Consider the following 19,285-nt stretch of genomic DNA (forward strand, 5'->3'; position numbering starts at 1 on the left):
AGTCCTAGTGGACCACCAGCTAAATATGAGCCAGCAGTGTGCAGCAGCCGCCAAAAAAGCTAATGTAACCCTAAACTGCATTAACAGTGGGATACAATCAAGATCAAGTGAGGTACTAATACCACTCTATAAAGCCTTAGTAAGACCACACCTAGAGTACTGCATCCAGTTTTGGTCACCACACTATAAAAAAGATGTTGAGACTCTGGAAAGAGTGCAGAGAAGAACAACCAAGATAATTAGGGGACTGGAGGTGAAAACATACAATGAACAGTTGCAGGAACTGGGCATGGATACCCTATGTATAGAAGGATCAGGGGAGACTTGATAGCAGTGTCCCAGTTTTTGAGAGGCTGCCACAGAGAGGTAGAGGTCAAGCTATTCTCCAAAGCACCTCAAATCCAGACAAGGAATAATGGATGGAAACTGAACAAGGAGAGATTCAACCTGGAAATGAGAAATTTCTTGACAGGGAGAACAATTAACCAATGGAACAGCTTGCCTTTAGAAGTTATGGGTACTTCATCACTAGTACCTTTCAAGAAGAGACTAGACTGCCATCTGTCAAAAATGGTATAGGGTCTGCTTGGGTGGTGGGGTTGGATTAGATGACCTACAAGGTCCCGAACAACTCTGATAATCTGTGGAAAATTTGGACAAATTGCTTTACATATTAAAACAAAACAAAGCAGTAATTTGCAGGAATCAACTACGTTCATTTTATAAGAATAGTTCATGGGACTGAAATATGTTCACAAAGCACTTTTGTCAAAGGGATGCTTTGTTTGGGGTGTTTCATTTGTTTGTTTTTAAATTAACAAGATTTAAACAAAAGAATTAAATGCAGGTGGGACATGGAGCCTAACAGACTCCAAAGGGGACCTTAATATCTGCAGGCACCGTGCTGTTGACTCCTGATATACAATCAAGCTAGGGCTTTTAAAGACAATTTCGGGATGCAGTTCAAAGCTTAGGCCGACCTTTTGAGATCACTAACTCTTCACTTTTTCAAAAAGCTGCAGGTTTTGGCGCCTCAGGTTGTATAACTTGAAGCTACTACCTGAACCTTGGACTTTTGATTGCTCAGGGATTGGGAGGTGAGAGGTACAGAAACAGGATGGTTCCCCTTGTCAAAAAGTCGCAAAAGGTGATCCTTTGACCTCCCCCCAGGACACTGCAACCGTCATAAATGTGAGCCGCTTGCCAAGCGGCCGAATTTTGGTCTTGTGTCTTATAGTGATTCTGCAATGGTCATAAGTCACTTTGGTCAGTGCCATTGTAACTACGAACGGTCACCAAAGGAGCAATATTGTGAGTTGAGGACTACTTGTATGGTAGTGACTAAAGTCACTTAACAACTGTTTTGCTGAGCAACAGAAATGTGGACTCTGTTGCGCTTGTAAGATGAGGACTTTGTGTATTTTGATTTTTTTGCAAGGCGCAAGCCTTCCTTGGCATGGGTCAGTGTTTAAGACCACCTAATACAGGAGTGTCAAATTAAATTTCCTTGAGGGCCACATCAGAGTTGTGTTTGACCTGAGGGTGGGCATAGCCAGGGTAGGCTTGGCCAGCTTGATGTCACTTGTGTAGCAGCCCAAGGGCTCTGCCAGTGAAAACTGCCTCCCAGACCCCGTTTTTGGCCACGAGAGCATCCTGCAGCCCTCTGCCAGTGAAAACAGAGCTCGGTGTCAACTAAAAAATACTTCTTTGGTCCTTTTAGTGGTCAGCAGAAAGGGAGGGGGGAAAGCATGTCGGAGTCCTAACATTCGGGAGGGAGCTCGGAATGGGGGGAACCTCTATAAGAGGCCATCACGGCCAAAAACGGGGCCTGAGAGAACCATATGTGAGCCTCCCGAGCTCCATTTTTACTGGCTGAGGCACTGTGGGCCGGTCCATTGCTGTTTCTAGGGCAGCCCTGCAGGCCAGATCTAAACACCTCACGGGCCAGATTGAGTTTGACACTGCTGACCTAATAGATAGTCCTTTGGCCGTCCTGTACAGCAAGTATAACAAGATACCATTGATTGAAAGACTCTGCATCTATGGTTCAGGAGAGATGGAGGCTGTTGGACACCTACTCCTTCTATGCTCTTTCTATAAAGATTTTCGGGGAAGAACCTATCCTCCCAATTATCTATAGGTATTCTGGCCGTACTGACCCTGCTTAAGTCCAGCGTCTGCTTAAGGATGAACAGGCTGGGACTACAGCGCAGGGGGCTTGATTCTGCGCAGTAGCACTGGGGATTTGTCGGAAACATGTGATTATAGCTATTTTACACAAATAATGTAGCAAACCCTTTTGCATGACTAGTCTTTTGCATTTCAGTACTTAATGACTAAGGTTGCGGTGCCTCAGTGGTTAAGACACTGAGCTTGTCGATCAGAAAGGTCGCAGTTTGGGTGAGTAACTGAGTGAGCTCCCGTTCCTTGTCCCAGCTTCTGCCAACCTTAGCAGTTTGAAAGCATGTAAAAATGCAAGTAGAAAAATAATTTTGGTGGGAAGGGAACAGTGTTCTGTGTGCCTTCGGGTGTTTAGTCATGCTGGCCACATGACCACGGAGATGTCGGACAGTGCTGGCTCTTTGGCTTTGTAACAGAGATGAGCACTGCCCCCTAGAGACGGAAACGAGTAGCACGTATGTACGAGGGGAAATTTACCTTTATTTAATGACTGTGGGCCTCACAGTTCATGGACTGATGTTATAGTACAGTTAGGCCACTGACACACCAGATGCCACATTGTGATTTTAATATAGATTTTATCTGTTATTTCTTATTTTATTCTAGAATTTTTAACTGGATATTCCTTGAGTGTTTTTTTTTAAATTTGCTATGGGCTCTGGTCTTTTGGCTGTAATAATTTAAAATAAACATTTCTTTTTGTCAGATAGACAGATACTATATTTATTTGATTGATTAAATTTACATGCCACCCATTTCGCTATCCAAAGCCATTCTATTCATGGAGGACAACACACACACACCTGAAATTTTTTACTTACCTTTCAAAGAGGCCACAGAAGACTTGGAAAGGCCTGTCACTTTTCTGGCCTACAATAAATCATACCTCCAGCTGATAAGCAAAGTGCCCTCACCTTGAAACAATCCCAAGGGAGGATGTGAAAGGGCCAGCTTGCAAACAGAACAAGGAATCAAGAATCCCCATAAAACCTGCCACCTGCACTCTTAAAGGTTGTTAACGCACCCTTGCCCCAACACAGTGCCTCCCCCCCGAAAGATGGAAGCCCCTCCCAAACACAGAGCTTCCATTTGAAGGCCCCCTTCTTAAAATGTCGTGCCTGCATAAAATGGATACAGGTAGTCCTTGACTAACAAGCACAACTGAACCCAAAATTTCTGTTGTTAAGCAAGATACTGATTAAGTGAGATTTGCCCCTTTTTATGACCTTCCTTGCCACGATCGTTAAGGGATTCACTGCCGTTGATAAGTTAGTGACATGTTTGTTAAATGAATCTGGCTTCTTGCCCATTGACTTTGCTTGTTAGAAGGTTGCAAAAGGGGCTTCCATGACTCCGGTCATATGTATGAACCAGTTGTCAAAAATCTGAATTTTGATCACATGATCATGTCAGCTTTGGAAGCCATATTGAGACCAGATGCTCCCACGGTGCCACATTTTGAGCCTGGGAAAGTGGGAGGGGGGAATTTCTTGGAGTGTATGTAGTTAGACATCATAACATTCTTTTTCTAATTCAAGGTCATGTTATTCTGCGCATAAGTGAGGGGCAGTCTCCAGTTGGGACGGATAGTGATTGGGGCAGGTGATGCAATGATGGGTGCAGGGGATGGATTTGTAGTTTTTACTTATTGCAAGGAAGCATGGAACTTTCAGATTCGGGATTCCCCAGTTGTGCCAGTTTACTATCCAAAATAAAAAGAACTTTTGAGAAGATGTCTGTCCCGGAGTTATTGGTTGGAGTGGAGGTCTTCTGCAACGCTGACAGGGGATGCTACAAAGGTTGTAAGTGTGCAAAATGGTTCCAAGTTGCTTTTTTCAGTGCCATTGCATATTTGAACAGTCACTAAATGAACTGTTGTAAGTCGAGAGCTACCTGTACGTTTTAGATAAAGCTCCGATGTATTAAGACAATGGGAAAGATAGACCACTCAGGAGAGCCTCCCTCACCCACAGAGTATCAAGTTGACTTCTGCAGCAAAGGTGAACAAAGAGAAGAACAAGATGAAAATTCAGTGAAGCTTGAATTCCTCCCGAAGGAGCTATATATGGTGAGCGGATTCTCTCCTGCCAACACTGCAGTTGTTTTACTGATCCCTCGTCTTAAATGGGCGAATGTGTTAAGAGGTTGGCTAAGGGACATCACCTTTAATTATACTACTGCAGTGCAAGGAAAGATCTTGGAAAGGTTTTTTTCCATTTGACTGGGTTTTCTGCATTGACCTTCTACACCTGTGCTAACAATTATACCAAAAATAATTATGTGGGTCTTTCATTTTTATTATCAAAAGCAGTTACAGGTTGTAGAACTAAAGAGAAATTTCCTGACAGTTAGAACAATTAATGAGAACGACTTGTCTACAGAAGTTATGAATGCTCGCTCCAACACTGGAGGTTTTTAAGAAGAGATTGGACGGCCATTTGTCTGGAATGGCATAGGGCCCTGATGGCGAACCTATGGCAGAGCCATTTGTGCCACCACGCAAGCTGCAGGCAAACTTACCTCACAAAGCATGTGCGCGCCACAGCTGATTTTTGGCTGGTTTGAGGCCTTCTTTGGCCTCCCAAAGGTTAGGGTTCGGGTTTTGCGGAAAAACAGGAAATGATGAAATGGGGCTAGATTTCGGCCTACAAAGCTTGGAGGAACCTGCAGAAGCCTTCTTCAAGCCTTTGGAAGGCCAAAAAAAGGCCTCAAACCAGCTGAAAATCAGCTGTGAGGCAAAGTGCAGGTAAGGGGGAGGATTGCACGCGCATGTGTAGGGGACATGGGGGGGTGTGCATTTCCTTCTACGTGCTGGCACGCGAGTGCGAGCGTGCAAGCGCATGCACAATTTTTGGCAGAGGAACCCAAGATTAGCCACCACTGGCATAGGGTTTCCTGCTTGAGCAGGGAAGAAGACTAGAAGACCTCCAAGGTCCCTTCCAACTCTGTTGTTCTGTTCCGACATCCTTGACTTACAACTATTTTTTTAACGGCTGTTCGAAATTACACCACCACTGAAAATGTGATTTACAACTGGTCCTTGCACTTACAACCATAGTAGCTTCCCCTGTAATGTGATCAAAATTTGGGTGCTTTCACGACCGGCATGTATTTATGGAGGTGACAACAACCCAGAGGTTATGTGATCACCACTGGCAACCTTCCCAGCTGGTTTTTAACTAGCAAAGGTATTTCCTTAACTTTGGAGACATAAAGACCTGCCTTTAAAAAAAAAAAAAGAGTACACTGAATGGATAGCTGGGCTTCAATGCAGTTAAAATTTGGTACGTTAAACTCAGATTATCATAGCAACAGCAATAGTCCTTATATACCACTTACAGTGCTTTATAGCCCTCTACTGTTTCCCCGAAAATACAACCTACCCTGAAAGTAAGTCTTATCTTGATTTTTACACGTGCTTCCAATAGAAGCTCTACCCCCAAAATGAGCCCTAATTAAGATCCTGCCCACTACAGAATGCACAGGTAAAAATTAAGCTAGAGTGGGGATGGAGGTTGGGGGTGTGGAGCTGCCCTTCTACATACCTTTGGACAGTTGTAGCCAGGCCTCATGCACCAAGACATCTACCTTGCTGGCGCATTTCTTCTACAGCCCGCAAGGCTGACAAGGCTTTCTTGAAGGCCTCTGTAGCTGATAACAAAGCTCTGGATCAATCCAGAGCTCTGTTATTGGCTGCAGAGGCCTTCAAGAAAGGCTTGCCGGCCGCAGGAGAAGAAGTTCCTAAAGGCCTCTGACAGCGAAAAGGAGGCCAGGAGTGATGTGCACAAGTGAGGTTAGTCAGTGGATGACATCCTCCCAAAATAAGACCTGGTGCTTTTGGTGGCAAAAAAAAATTATAAGAAAGGGTCTTATTTTCAGGGAAACATAGTAAGCAGTTTACAGAATCAGCTGATTGCCCCCAACAATCTGGGTCCTCATTTCCCCTTCCTCAGAAGGATGGAAGGTTGAGTCAACCTTGAGCCAGTCAGGATTGAACTCCTAGCAGTCAGCAGAATTAGCCTGCAATACTGTATTCCAACCACTGCGCCACCACACCTCTTTTATCATCTTGGTACTCTTTGAGCTTGGTGGTTTTCTGGCAGACATTCCCTTACCCATCTTCGCTGCGGAAGATAACCAAGTTCAAAGAGCACCAAGGACTCTACTGTTCAATGCTGAGCTACAAATACCCTTTTCTATTGGTATCAGATTGCCATTTTAAATTGGGAACAGACATCTGAAAATAGGAGAAGATGCATTCATGACAGGTGGAGAGAGGAAATTCTTCTCCCCACCACTTTAGACCATCTTCTCCTATTCTTCAGAGTAAGGGTGAAAAAAATAAATAAAAGTTAAAAAAAAGATAAACATGGAAGGCAAAAGAACATCAACGGAAATATGTTTAGAATCGAATAATTTATTATTCTTTATTGGAATAAAGTAATATTTTTAGAAAATGTTAATATAGACGTCCTTGATTAGTTTTCTCCCCCCTCATTTTGTATTCATAACATAGCAAATCCTTTCCCAATTTCTGCCATTTGCTGCTCACGTTATTTGTGTGAAGTACTTGGAAATGACGCAGTTGGTAAGGCAAATGTTTAAAAGACTCGGTGAAGTCTGTCCCTGTGATTAAAAAGGAAAGGAGAAAGGAACCACCAAAAAGGAATTTTTAAAATTCTCCCGCAGGACAATGGCTGAGTGGTATGACCTGGAGGGGTATTCATAATAAGCACAGGCCTGGCCTGGCTTTTTTCTTAATCATACCAGCTTAAGCTTTGGTGAATTCTGTGGAACAGGTATGGGTTTTCAAGAGGTCTTCTAAGTAAGCCAACACCCCCCTTTTCACTGGGTAGCCTTCTGGTGCTTCCTCCAGCCTTCTCACGTGCTCAATGGCCCTTTCGAGGGTTTTGTCCCTTTCAGGAATGCTCTCTCCTATTCCAGCTTCTTCCCCTTCACCTCCTGATTTCATATACTGCAACATATAAAGCCGAATGATTTCTCCTTGCTCAAGCACGGACTTCCTGATATCTGGTAGGTCAGTCTTCTCGGCCAGGCTCAGCAGATGGAGCAGAGCGTGGCACAGCTGCACGCGGAGGCTAGCGCTGTATTTGAACTCCAAGAAGTCTTCAGCGTTCTCACTCCGCTGCAAAGCGGTCACCAGCGCATCCCAAATCTGGGAAAACTGCTTGGGAGACCCATAATGCCTCCTCTCAGATGGCACAGAGAGAGCTGTGGCTGACTTGATGCGGACTTTAAAATTCTTGCAGGATTTGACCGCTGACGTAAGGGCATCATAGGCTTTGCCAGTCCAAGGGGCTTCTCCTAAAAAATCCAAAATAGGTTAAAATATATATATATACACATATATATGTTTCTTAAGTTTTCGCGGGTACTTACATGTATGGCATTCAGCTTTGTTTGGGTATTTTCCCACATCATTGTAGTTGTGCTTTTAAAGTTGTAGCAATGTTTCGGCAGAATCTCATCTGCCATCATCAGGCTGATGATGATGGCTGATGATGGCAGATGAGATTCTGCCGAAACGTTGCTACAACTTTAAAAGCACAACTACAATGACGTGGAAAATACCCAAACAAAGCTGAATGCCATATAGATATAGATATATATATATATAGAGAGAGAGAGAGACACACACACACACACACACACACACTGCTTAAAAAAATAAAGGGAACACAAAAATAAGACATCCTAGTTCTGAATGAATGAAATATTCTTATTAAATACTTTGTTCATTACATAGTTGAATGTGCTGACAACAAAATCACACAAAAATTATCAATGGAAATCAAATTTAGCAACCCATGGAGGTCTGGATTTGGAGTTACACTCAAAATTAAAGTGGAAAAAAACATTACAGGCGGATCCAACTTTGATGTAAGGTCCTTAAAACAAGTCAAAATGAGGCTCAGTAGTGTGTGTGGCCTCCACGTGCCTGTATGACCTCCCTACAATGCCTGGGCATGCTCCTGATGAGGTGGTGGATGGTCTCCTGAGGGATCTCCTCCCACACCTGGACTAAAGCATCCCCCAATTCCTGGACAGTCTGTGGTGCAGTGTGGCGTTGGTGGATGGAGCGAGACATGTTGTCCCAAATGTGCTCAATTGGATTCAGGTCTGGGGAACGGGCGGGCCAGTCCATAGCATCAATGCCTTTGTCTTGCAGGAACTGCTGACACACTCCAGCCACATGAGGTCTAGCATTGTCATGCATTAGGAGGAACCCAGGGCCAACCACACCAGCATATGATCTCACAAGGTGTCTGAGGATCTCATCTCGGTTCCTAAAGGCAGTCAGGCTACCTCTGGCGAGCACATGGAGGGCTGTGTGGCCCCCTAAAGAAATGCCACCCCACACCATTACTGACCCACTGCCAAACCGGTCATGCTGGGAGATGTTGCAGGCAGAACATTCTCCACGGCGTCTCCAGACCCTGTCACGTCTGTCACATGTGCTCAGTGTGAACCTGCTTTCATCTGTGAAGAGCACAGGGCGCCAGTGGTGAATTTGCCAATCTTGGTGTTCTCTGGCAAATGCCAAACATCCTGCACGGTGTTGGGCTGTAAGGACAATCCACACCTGTGGACGTCAGGCCCTTATACCACCCTCATGGAGTCTGTTTCTGACCGTTTGAGCAGCCACATGCACATTTATGGCCCACTGGAGGTCATTTTGCAGGGCTCTGGCAGTGCTCCTGTCCCTCTTTGCACAAAGGCAGAGGTAGCGGTCCTGATGCTGGGTTGTTGCCCTCCTACGGCCTCCTCCACATCTTCTGATGTACTGGCCTGTCTCCTGGTAGCACTTACATGCTCTGGACACTACGCTGACAGACACAGCAAATCTTCTTGCCACAGCTTGCATTGATGTGCCATCCTGGATGAGCTGCACTACCTGAGCCACTTGTGTGGGTTGTAGACTCCGTCTCATGCTACCACTAGAGTGAAAGCACCGCCAGCATTCAAAAGGGACCAAACCATCAGCCAAAAGGCATAAGAACTGAGAAGTGGTCTGTGGTCACCACCTGCAGAACCACTCCTTTATTGGGGATGTCTTGCTAACTGCCTATGCTTTCCACCTGTTGTCTATTCCATTTGCACAACAGCGTGTGAAATTGATTGTCAGTCAGTGTTGCTACCTAAGTGGACAGTTTGATTTCACAGAAGCGTGATTGACTTGGAGTTACATTGTGTTGTTTAAGTGTTCCCTTTATTTTTTTGAGCAGTGTATATTGTCAGGGCTCCGGACAAGATTTATTAGGAGTAAACATGCCAACGCTGCCTGGGTGTAGCCGACTCTGAGACACATCACTCCTTGTCATCCTTGACCCTGGTTTTCCCCCACCCCCTGGGTGTATCATAATCCATATTCTCCAATGGGATACATCCATAACCAAGAGTCATCCATCATCCGGTTAGAATTTTGCATGGCAGAAACTTCAGTCACCTAGAAACTATCTTTGAAAACATTTATGGCATCCAAGTTGTCCACTGCTCTCCCCTCCCTTTCTGTTGGCAAGTCTAAAAACCATAGAAATATTTTATAAGTTGACATATATATTACCAGGCTTCTCAGGAAGCCATCTATTGCTCCTTTCTTTTAAAATATCTCCTCCAACCAGATTTGTGATCATTTGGTTAGTTTCCAGCAAAAAACGGCCATTCAAATGAACGGGTTCACTTAACGACCACATCATTTGTTTAAGGGCCACTGTATTCACTTAACAACAGCAGTGAAAAAAGCTGGAAATTTACTTCAGGTCATGTGGGTTCCTTGACTTATTACCATAACAACTTACAACTGTTATTCCGGGCTCAATTTTGGTCGTAAGTTGAGTTCTAGCTACTACAGTGACATCCACAGGTGAGCTTTCTCCAGGAATTTGGGCGGCATTTTTGGAAAGCTGGACAAAGATGTCCCTCTCAGGCTGGCCCATAATCTCGCATCTCACAGCCTATTTTTATTTTTATTTTACTTTATTGCCATTGCACCTCGTACAATGAAATTAAATGCCGTCTTCAGTGCATATTATGACTATGAAAATAAACACAAATACACATCCTTCACATTCTATACATTGAATTGAAAACCCCTGATATTGCATTAATGTTGCACTATACAGTAGAATTCAAAAGAGCTAGTGCCCTGGGATAGAAGCTGTTTTTCAGCCTATTTGTCCTGTGCCGCCTGCCAGATGGTAATAGTTCAAAATAAGGGTGCCCAGGATGAGGTGGATCTTTGAGAATGTTTTGAACTTTCTTAAGGCAGCGGGAGCTATAAAGCTCTTCCAAAAAGGGGAGAGGGCAACCAGTGATCTTCTGGGCAATGATGTTAACCCTCTGGTGCTCTGTCCTATCTGCCACTGTGCAATTGGCAAACCATACAGAGGTGCAGCATGTTAAAATGCTCTCTCTGGTGCAGCGGTAGAAGGTCACCAGCAGTTTTTCATTCAGTGGTTGTTTTCTGAGAAGTCTCAGGTGGTATAATCTCTGCTGGGCCCTTTTGACCAGGGCTGCAATGTTAGCACCCCCAGGTCAGGTCCTCTTTTAGGGTAACACCCAGAAACTTAAAACTGGCCACTAGGACCACTTGGTCTCCATGGATAAGCAAGGAGATTTATACAACCAGAAATTATGGCCAGTTAACACAACAAGATGGGAGGGGGAGTTAGCGCTAATAAAGGACTAGGGGACATTTCTGTATTTATCGATGTAGTATGGCTGTAGTATTGTTATTTATCCTTATTACCTTTCTTGCTCCTCACTCTTATTGGTAATACAGGTAGTCCTCAACTTATGATCACAATTAAGCCCAAAACATATGTTGCTGAGTGAGAGTTTTGTTAAGTGAGTTTTGCCCCATTTTATGACTTTTCTCACCACGTTTGTTAAGTGAATCACTGCAATTCTTAAATTAGGAACAAGGCTTTTAAGTGAATCTGGTTTCCCCGTTGACTTTATTTGTCAGAAGGTCATAAAAGGGGATCAGGTGACCCTGGGACACTGTAACCGTCATAAATGTGAGTCAGTTGCCAAGCATCCAAATGTAAATCAGATGACCATGGGGAAGCTTAACAACAGTCATAAGTGTGAAAAATGGTCATAAGTCACTTTTTTCATTACCACCATAACTTTGGTCACTAAATGAACTGTTGTAAGTCGAGGACTACCAGTACAGGTAGTCCATGATTTAAGACCACCATTGAGCCCAAAATTTCTGTTACTAAGCGAGGTAGTTGAGCGAGTTTTGCCCCATTTTACAACTTTTCCTGACACTTTTTGTTAAGTGAATCACTGCAGTTGTCAAGCTAGTAACATGGCCGTTAAATGAATCTGGCTCCCTCCTTGACTTTGCTTGTCAGGAGGTTGCAAAAGGGGATCATCTGATCCCAGGACACTGCAATTGTCATAAATACCTGACAGTTGCCAAGCATCCAAATGTTGATTGCGTGACCATGGGGATGCTGCAGTGGACATAGGTGTGGAAAATGGTTTATCTGTCACCTTTTTCAGTGCCCTTGTAACTTCTAACGGTCACTAGATGCACCGTTGTAAGTTGAGGACTGCCTGTGCTATTATGAGGATAGTCACTATTCTGTGGCTTTGCTTGTACACCAAGAGCTTCTTTGTCGGAGATGAATCCGTCTGTGTGTCTAATCACACTTGGCCAAATCAAGTATTCAATTCAATGGCACCAGTGGTGGGATTCAATTTTTTTTTACTACCGGTTCTGTGGGCGTGGCTTGGTGGACGTGGAGTGGCTTGGTGGGTGTGGCTTGGTGGGCGTGGCAGGGGAAGGTTACTGCAAAATCCCCATTCCCTCCCCACTCCTGGCGGGAAGGTACCAATGGGTTCTCCAAACTACTCAAAATTTCTTGCTACCAGTTCTCCGGAACTGGTCAGAACCTGCTGAATGCCACCTCTGAATTGCACCTGAAAATAACACTTGTCATTTTTACTTACCCAACGGCAAGGCAGGGTTTTTAAAGACATTTCCGAGGGCGTAGCAGGCATTCCAACGCACTTTCATCGTGGCATCACTCTGCACTGTCGACGTCAGAGCCTGGATGGATTCCTCAATGGGTTGGCTGAATTTGGGGCTGGCGATGTGGGACGGCTGGAGAAAATGAAGGAGGTTTCCCAGGGCTCGGACAGCATTGCTCTTGACCTGAAGAGAGATGGGAAAAGTCTGTGGCTTGTACTAAAAAAACTAGAGCTGTTACTGCCTTAAAGTACTGAACGATGTCATGAATCCATCTTGCTCTGAAGTCCGGCCTTTTCAGGCCTCTGAGCCGATAGAATGGACCAGGTCTTCGTAAGGACAAGGGTACCACTTCAAACCTTCTTTCTTGCAAGCTAGCAGTGTGTAAAAAAATCAACTGGCATGATGTTTATTTTTGACTGAGTGGCATGGTGGCCCAGTGGTAAAGAAGGCCGCCTCCTACTGGGAAGGTTGAAAGTTCAATCCTAGGAAATAGTAGATATTTCTCTCTCTGGGCGCAAAAAAATAAAATAAAAATCTGCTGCAAACTCCACATAGGTGTCAGGAAGGGCATTAAATGCTCAGCTCCATAAAGTCGCCTCGACTCTATCCTGAATTATGGGATTACTGGGGTTATAAAAAGGGACCACTGGACTTGGTTTATTTAGAAAAGCATTTCAATGTCTTTGTGCTTGCTTTTCTTATACCCTGAAGCGACATTCTGCATTGTATAGACAGAAAATCAGTAAATTATCTACTTGGTATATGCTTGGTCTACTGGTTAAGGCATCAGTAGAAATCAGGAGATTTTGAGCAATTCAAGTCCTGCTTTAGCCATGAAAGCCGGCTGGGTGATGTTGGGCCAGCCACTCCCGCTCAGCCCAATTCACCTCACAGGGTGGTTGTTATGGGGACAATAGGAGAATATGTTGGATATTTTGACTTATTTGTAAAAACAATAAATGCAGGATAGAGACAAATAAATAAATGTTATTGTAATATTCCATTGTATTTTTATTTCTGTTTTTTTTCTCTCACAAATGCTGTCACATTAGGGATTTGTAATTTTGTCTATTGTATGAGGCAAAAATACAAATACAAATCACATTGTGTACAGTGTCCTGAGAAGGCTGTACAGATGATATTAAAATGCTTAAAAGAGGCTGCAAACAGAGTTTCCCGTGGTGAAGAATCATCTGTAAAAAAATGCAATTGTCAAGCTTCAAATTCCCCTAAAAAGAACCAGCCTGTTAAAATTAATTATGTGCTATCAAGTCATTTTCAATTCCTAGCAACCGCCTAGATATATTTTCTCCATGAGCCTGTTGAATAAATGGTAAAAAAATATCAAGATGTGTTACAGGGAATTGTATACTTTATATATTGATATTCGTTTATTTGATTGATTTTTATCCTGCCTTTATTACTTGCTTACTCAAGGCAGCAAACATGCCCAAAACACATTTTCCTATTTTTCCCATAACAACCTTGTGAGGTGAGTTGGGCTGAGAGGGAGGAACTGGCCCGTGGTCTCTTCCTCCAGGAAATCGCTTCAATTGTTTTTCAAGACAAGATTTGATTCCTACTGATTTCAAATTAGTCAATCAAGGGTCAAATTTAGTCAAAAGGTGATCATTACCTTTTGACTCCCTTTGAATTATTTTCCATTCCAGCTGCCCTTTCTAGAACTGAGGAAGAGAACTGAGGAACAAGTTCACTTTTTAAGTAACTCAAGGTGGCAAACATGCCTAAAACACCTTCCTCCTCTTATTTTCCCCACAACAACAACCCTGTGGGGTGGGTTGAGCTGAGAGAAAGTAACTGGCCCAAAGTCACCCAGCCAGTTTTCATGCCTAAGGCGGAACTAGAACTCACAATCTCCTGGTTTCTCAGTCAGCATCTTACCCGCTATACCAGGGGTATCAAACTCACGTCCTCGCGGCAGTGTCACATGACGTATCGGGACTTTCCCCCCCTTCGCTTAACTGGGAGTGGGCGTGTCCAGGGGGGTGACGCATCTGGACCGCGGGCCGGGAATTTGACAGCCCTGCACTATACCAAGCTGGCTCTGAAGAGAGAAAACCCACAGTAGGTCCATTTTTAAATGAAAATCTTCCCTGTTTAAATAAGTAACTCCGACTTCTATGTCCTTCACAGGTTAGTCCATCTCATCACATTTGTTCTGTTCCCACTGAATCGCTTGGTGTTTTTCTTGGCACTTTCCCACTTATATGTAACTTGACAAATGTTGCCTGCCAAACTGTACAATCTGCTGCCTTTTTATAAGCTCACGTGCGCAAATCTTGAGATACTTGCCTTATCTTTGTCTTTCGATGCCTCGGTTGCTGATCGTAACATTTTCAGGAGTAACAAGTCTGAGAATTCATCCTGGAAACTTTGTCCCATTATCTCCCTGTTTCCCACCAAACAAAAACAAAGAAATCAGAAACCACTCCAGCAAGATCAAAAATACCAACAAATATCCACAGGAGTCCATCTTGAAGCAGCCTCTCCAATTTATACCTTTTGTATCTTTCATTATTTTTAAAGAGGGCTTGATTTGGAGAGATTGAAGTGTTTTTTTTAAATAACATGTTCATATCTGAGAAGACATTACAAAAATGTGGCATTATGAGCAATCTCTACATCTGATGAATAAAGGGGCTTTGAGTTTTTATATTCTTTTGTCTGTCCCTTTCAACGTATGAATTAGTTATAGCTGTGATGGCAAACCTATGCCACATGTGCCAGAAGTGACACGCAGGACCATCTCTCCAGGCATAACAGCCGTTGTCCGTTGCTCTTCCGGGTTCCGGCACGCACATGTGCGCAAGCCAGCTGATCTTTGCACACGCGGGAGCACTGGAAACTGGAACACCAGCTCTCCAGAGTGCATGCGCACACCAGCCAGCTGGTCTTTATGTGTACGGGAGCTCTGGAAACTGGAAGAGCAGCTCCCCGGAGCACTTGCGCATGCCAGCCAGCTGGTCTTCGTGGGCACGGGAGCACTGGAAAAAGGAAGAACAGCTCCCAAGAACGCATGCGCATGCCAGCCAATTGGTCTTCACATGCATATGCATGTTAGAAACCGGAAGATCAGGCAACCAGTGCATATGTGTGCGCTGGGAAGCTAACTTACGGTTTCCAGTGCTACCATCCGCGTGTCAGGAAGCTGCTCTTCTGGTTTCCAACGTATGCGCACGTACTCCCGTTTCAGCACTTGGTGCCAAAAAGGTTAACCACAGCTGAGTTATAGTATTCATTTGAAAATGGCCTCTCATAGTTAATTCCTTTCCTTTAGGATACTTCTGTATGTTTTTTTGTTTTGAATTGTGTTCCAGGAACTTGGATTCATCATTAAAGAAAGGAAAGGGAAGAAGAAATAACCTTAAACCAGCAACCTACTTGTTGATGATTAGAGTGTCTGTCAGATTTCCCAAAGACCAAGCTGCTTTGGCACGGACATTTGGAGAAGGATCACCAAGAGAATTCAGAACTGTGTTGGCCGTATCAGTGACAAACATCACATCCTAAGATCAGATATTGGTCATTAATATATTGTTATCCCCCACCCCCACATAGTCTGCTACATACCCTGTTTCCTTGAAAATAAGCCCCAACCAGGAAAAAGCCATAGCATGATTCTTCAGGATGCTCGTAATATAAGCCCTACCCCCCAAAATAAGCACTAATTGAGATTGTCACCCAGATGCATTTCCCCCAAAATAAGACCTAACAGGAAAATAAGCCCTAATGTGTCTTTTGGAGGAAAAATGAATATAAGGCTCAGTCTTATTTTCAGGGAAACGCGGTATTGTGTAATTTCTTCCTCAACACCATCAAATTTTAAGAATGTATCTTCTCTAAGGAAGCAGTATTGTCTTACCCAAGATGTTCATCGTTTTACCGATTTTTAATTACAGATGAGCTGTAGCCAAACTTGTCTGATCCCCTGATGTTGCAATGGTTTGGAAAAAACTTTTCATTTCAATGCTATCATAGCTACTTAAGAATCAACCACAATTGCTTCAATGTACCATATGCATACCCTTGTCACAATCTTATCATTACTTTAATTGCTTTTCTGCATTTCCTGCTATCCGTGCAGCTCCACGCTGCTCTTCAGAACCACAGCCTTATTGGACTCTCCTTTCTTGCTTCCTAACTGACTTTCTTTGGTAACCTGCCCCTAACTCTATTTCTACTTCAATTGCTAAACTATTTAAACTTGCTTCCACCCCCCTGCCCCCAGGAGACATTCACTTTTCCAGACATTCATTCATTCATTGCTTTCATGAATGAAGGCAAATATACATGCCCAAGAATAATGCTGCAGGGTCTAATATGCTTTAGGCTAGTCTATCATATTTATGTGGTGCCTGGTGGTGTGTGGATTTTTAATTGTCGATTGGGGTGTTGATAGGTGGCTTTTAAGCAGCTGGCTGTTGCACAAGGAACTTTGGCTGTTGCACAAAGAATCAGCAGTCAACAACTTCATAGCTGGCCATCAATACCCCAATCGACAACTAAACAGTTGTCCTTTGGGGGTATTGAGTCTGAAAACTCAGAAGTTTAAACCTCTGGTCCCGGTGGCCGGTGGGATCCTGCATTCATAGCTTTACAAGGCTGCCCAATTCAGACAGCGTGATTCGTGCTTACAATGTAAAAGTCAAGTTGATTGTGGGTATGCATCTCTGCAGTTTATTCAAAAGTGGTTTGTCAATGCTTTCTCTGTTCCGACTCCCTTATTCTGGCCTACGGACCTGAGGTTCCCTGGAGCCTGTCAATTACTTTTGAGACCAACCAAGGTTGGCTAGATGCTGCCATCTGCTGAGGCAAGAGATCTCACTTGCAAATAGAGATTTAAATGCCTGGGGTTTTTTTCCCCCTGCTTTTGAGACAGGATACAACATAAGGGCTCCCACCCTAATGATATTCCAAAAGTCTCTGAAGACCTAGCCGGTTCTCCCAGACCTTTCTCTAAGGTAAATACCAAGCCATTCCCCTGCTGGTTGTTTTTATCATATATTATCTTTTCCAGACAAAAATTGGAGTTTTCTTGCTTAGCTCTATGTTTCTAATTTTTAAGGAACAGTCACCTGAACTCAGGTGGCTCTAAAGTTATAATTATGATTTAATTATCATAATAATACATGCTGTGGCAAAAATTCTGTGCAGGTAGTCCTCAATTTATGATAACAATTGAGCCCCAAATTTCTGTTGCTAAATGAGATGTTTCTTAAGTGAATTTTGGTCCATTTTATGACATTTCTTGCCACAGTTGTTCAGTGAATCATTGCAATTGCCAAGTTACTAACACAGTTATTAAGTGAATCTGGATTCCCCATTGGCTTTGCTGGGCAGAAGGTCACAAAAGGGGATCCCCTTTGGGATACAGCAACGGTCGTAAGTATGAACTTGTTACCAACCCTCTGAATTTTGATCATATAGTCATGGGGATGCTGCAAAGGTTGTAACTGAAAAATGGTTACAAGTCACTTTTTTCAGTGCCGTCGTCACTTTGAACAATCACTAAATGAGCTGTTGTACGTCGAGGACAATCTGTACACAGTGCATAATATCTGTGGGACTGAGAGGTTTTTGTACAGAGGGGAAAAAAATGGCTGTAAGTATCACTCTGGTATGAGAACAGATCTTGTCCACTGCTCTTTTACAAAACAGTGAAAAGAGAACTGAAAAAGCTTCTGGGATGAGAAGAGAAACATCTTCAAAGAAAAACCAAGAAAGTCCAGTTGCCTCCTGAAAAGGGGCAACTGCCTCCTGAAAAGGGTCTCCCTTTGGGACAACCACGATCTGGAGGACTGAGAATCTCCATAAAACTGTGAAAACTTTCCCCAGCACTACAAAACAGGGTTCCTCTTTTTCTGGGTACGGCACTGTTTAGGTGTTGGTTGAGGAAGTTTCATTTTACAGTCGGATAAAGCAAAAACCAAAGCAGCTCAGGTGCTTTACCTGCTGAAGGCACGGGAAGACAATGTACACCCCAAGCGCCCGTGAAGCTGCGGCTTTCACCAGAGGATTCTCACTGTGGCTGAGTCCAAGAAGGATCGTGATGCAAAGGATCTGCTTGTTGTCCTGCATCAACAACAGAAAGAAGTCAGTCCTTGAGAGTTGCAAAACTTAATAGCATTTAGCAATAGCATTTAGACTTATATACTGCTTTATGGCCCTCTCTAAGCGGTTTACAGAGTCAGCCTATTGCCCCACAACAATCTGGCTCCTCATTTTAGTAATCTTGGAAGGATGAAAGGCTGAGTCAACCTTGAGCCAGTCAGGATCAAACTCTTAGCAGTGGGCAGAGTTAGACTGCAATAGCAATAGCACTTAGATAGTACTTCACGCTGCTTTTACAGCCCTCTCTAAGCGGTTTACAGAGTCAGCCTCTTGCCCTCAACCATCTGGGTCCTCATTTTATCGATTTCAGAAGGATGGAAGGCTGAGTCAACTATAAGCCTTCTGAGATTCGAACTGCCAAACTGCCGGCAGATGGCAGTCAGCAGAAGTAGCCTGCAGACAGTAGTGCATTTTAACCACTGCATCACTGCGGCTCTTAGTGGATTAAACTCAATCTACTAACGTATTTCATCCCAAGAGTAAATTAAAATGCCTAACCTAGAAACTGATGCAGTGCCAAAGGATAGCAAAGCACTGGCACAGTGTACCCTTTTTAGAATGACTTATTGTCAGTGCAAAGAACCAGGTTCATATGTCAAGTTGCAGTTAAGATGATTTATTGCTCAAGCTATACATAAGAATCTAGTCAATAAAGTTCAATACAGTTAGTCCTTGACTTAAGACCACAACTGAGCCCAAAATTTCTATTGCCCAAGTGAAACATCTGTTGTGAGTTTTGCCCCGTTTTATAACCTTTCTTGCCACAATTGCTAAGTGAATCAGCTGCAGTTATTAAGTTAGTAACACAGTTCTTGCGACATGACACTGCAACTGTCATAAGTATGAGCATGTTGCTAAGCATCCAGATTTTGATCATGTGATCATGAGGAGGCTTCAATGGTCAAAAGTGTGAAAAATGCACTTTTGCAGTGCCATTGTAACTTCGAACAGTCACTAAATGAACTG

At 43.6% G+C, this 19,285-nt stretch overlaps 1 protein-coding gene across 2 annotated transcripts in view; it reads right to left on the reverse strand.

The window, feature by feature from the left end:
* Nucleotides 1-6,674: 6,674 nt before the first annotated feature.
* Nucleotides 6,675-19,285, reverse strand: part of HEATR6 (HEAT repeat containing 6) — a 42,294-nt gene continuing 29,683 nt past the window's right edge. For both annotated transcript variants that reach the window (XM_026710150.2, XM_087925485.1), the window contains exons 16-20: nt 18,158-18,280; nt 15,590-15,714; nt 14,501-14,597; nt 12,166-12,370; nt 6,675-7,506 (exon numbers count right to left, since the gene is read on the reverse strand). In XM_026710150.2, the coding sequence (XP_026565935.2) occupies nt 6,953-7,506; nt 12,166-12,370; nt 14,501-14,597; nt 15,590-15,714; nt 18,158-18,280 (1,104 nt within the window). In that variant the 3' untranslated portion in view covers nt 6,675-6,952. The remainder of the gene's footprint in view (nt 7,507-12,165; nt 12,371-14,500; nt 14,598-15,589; nt 15,715-18,157; nt 18,281-19,285) is intronic.

This window comes from Pseudonaja textilis, chromosome 1 (assembly GCF_049901715.1).
Source record: "Pseudonaja textilis isolate UNSWEBS1 chromosome 1, rPseTex1.2, whole genome shotgun sequence".
Classification (NCBI taxonomy): Eukaryota; Metazoa; Chordata; class Lepidosauria; order Squamata; family Elapidae; genus Pseudonaja; species Pseudonaja textilis.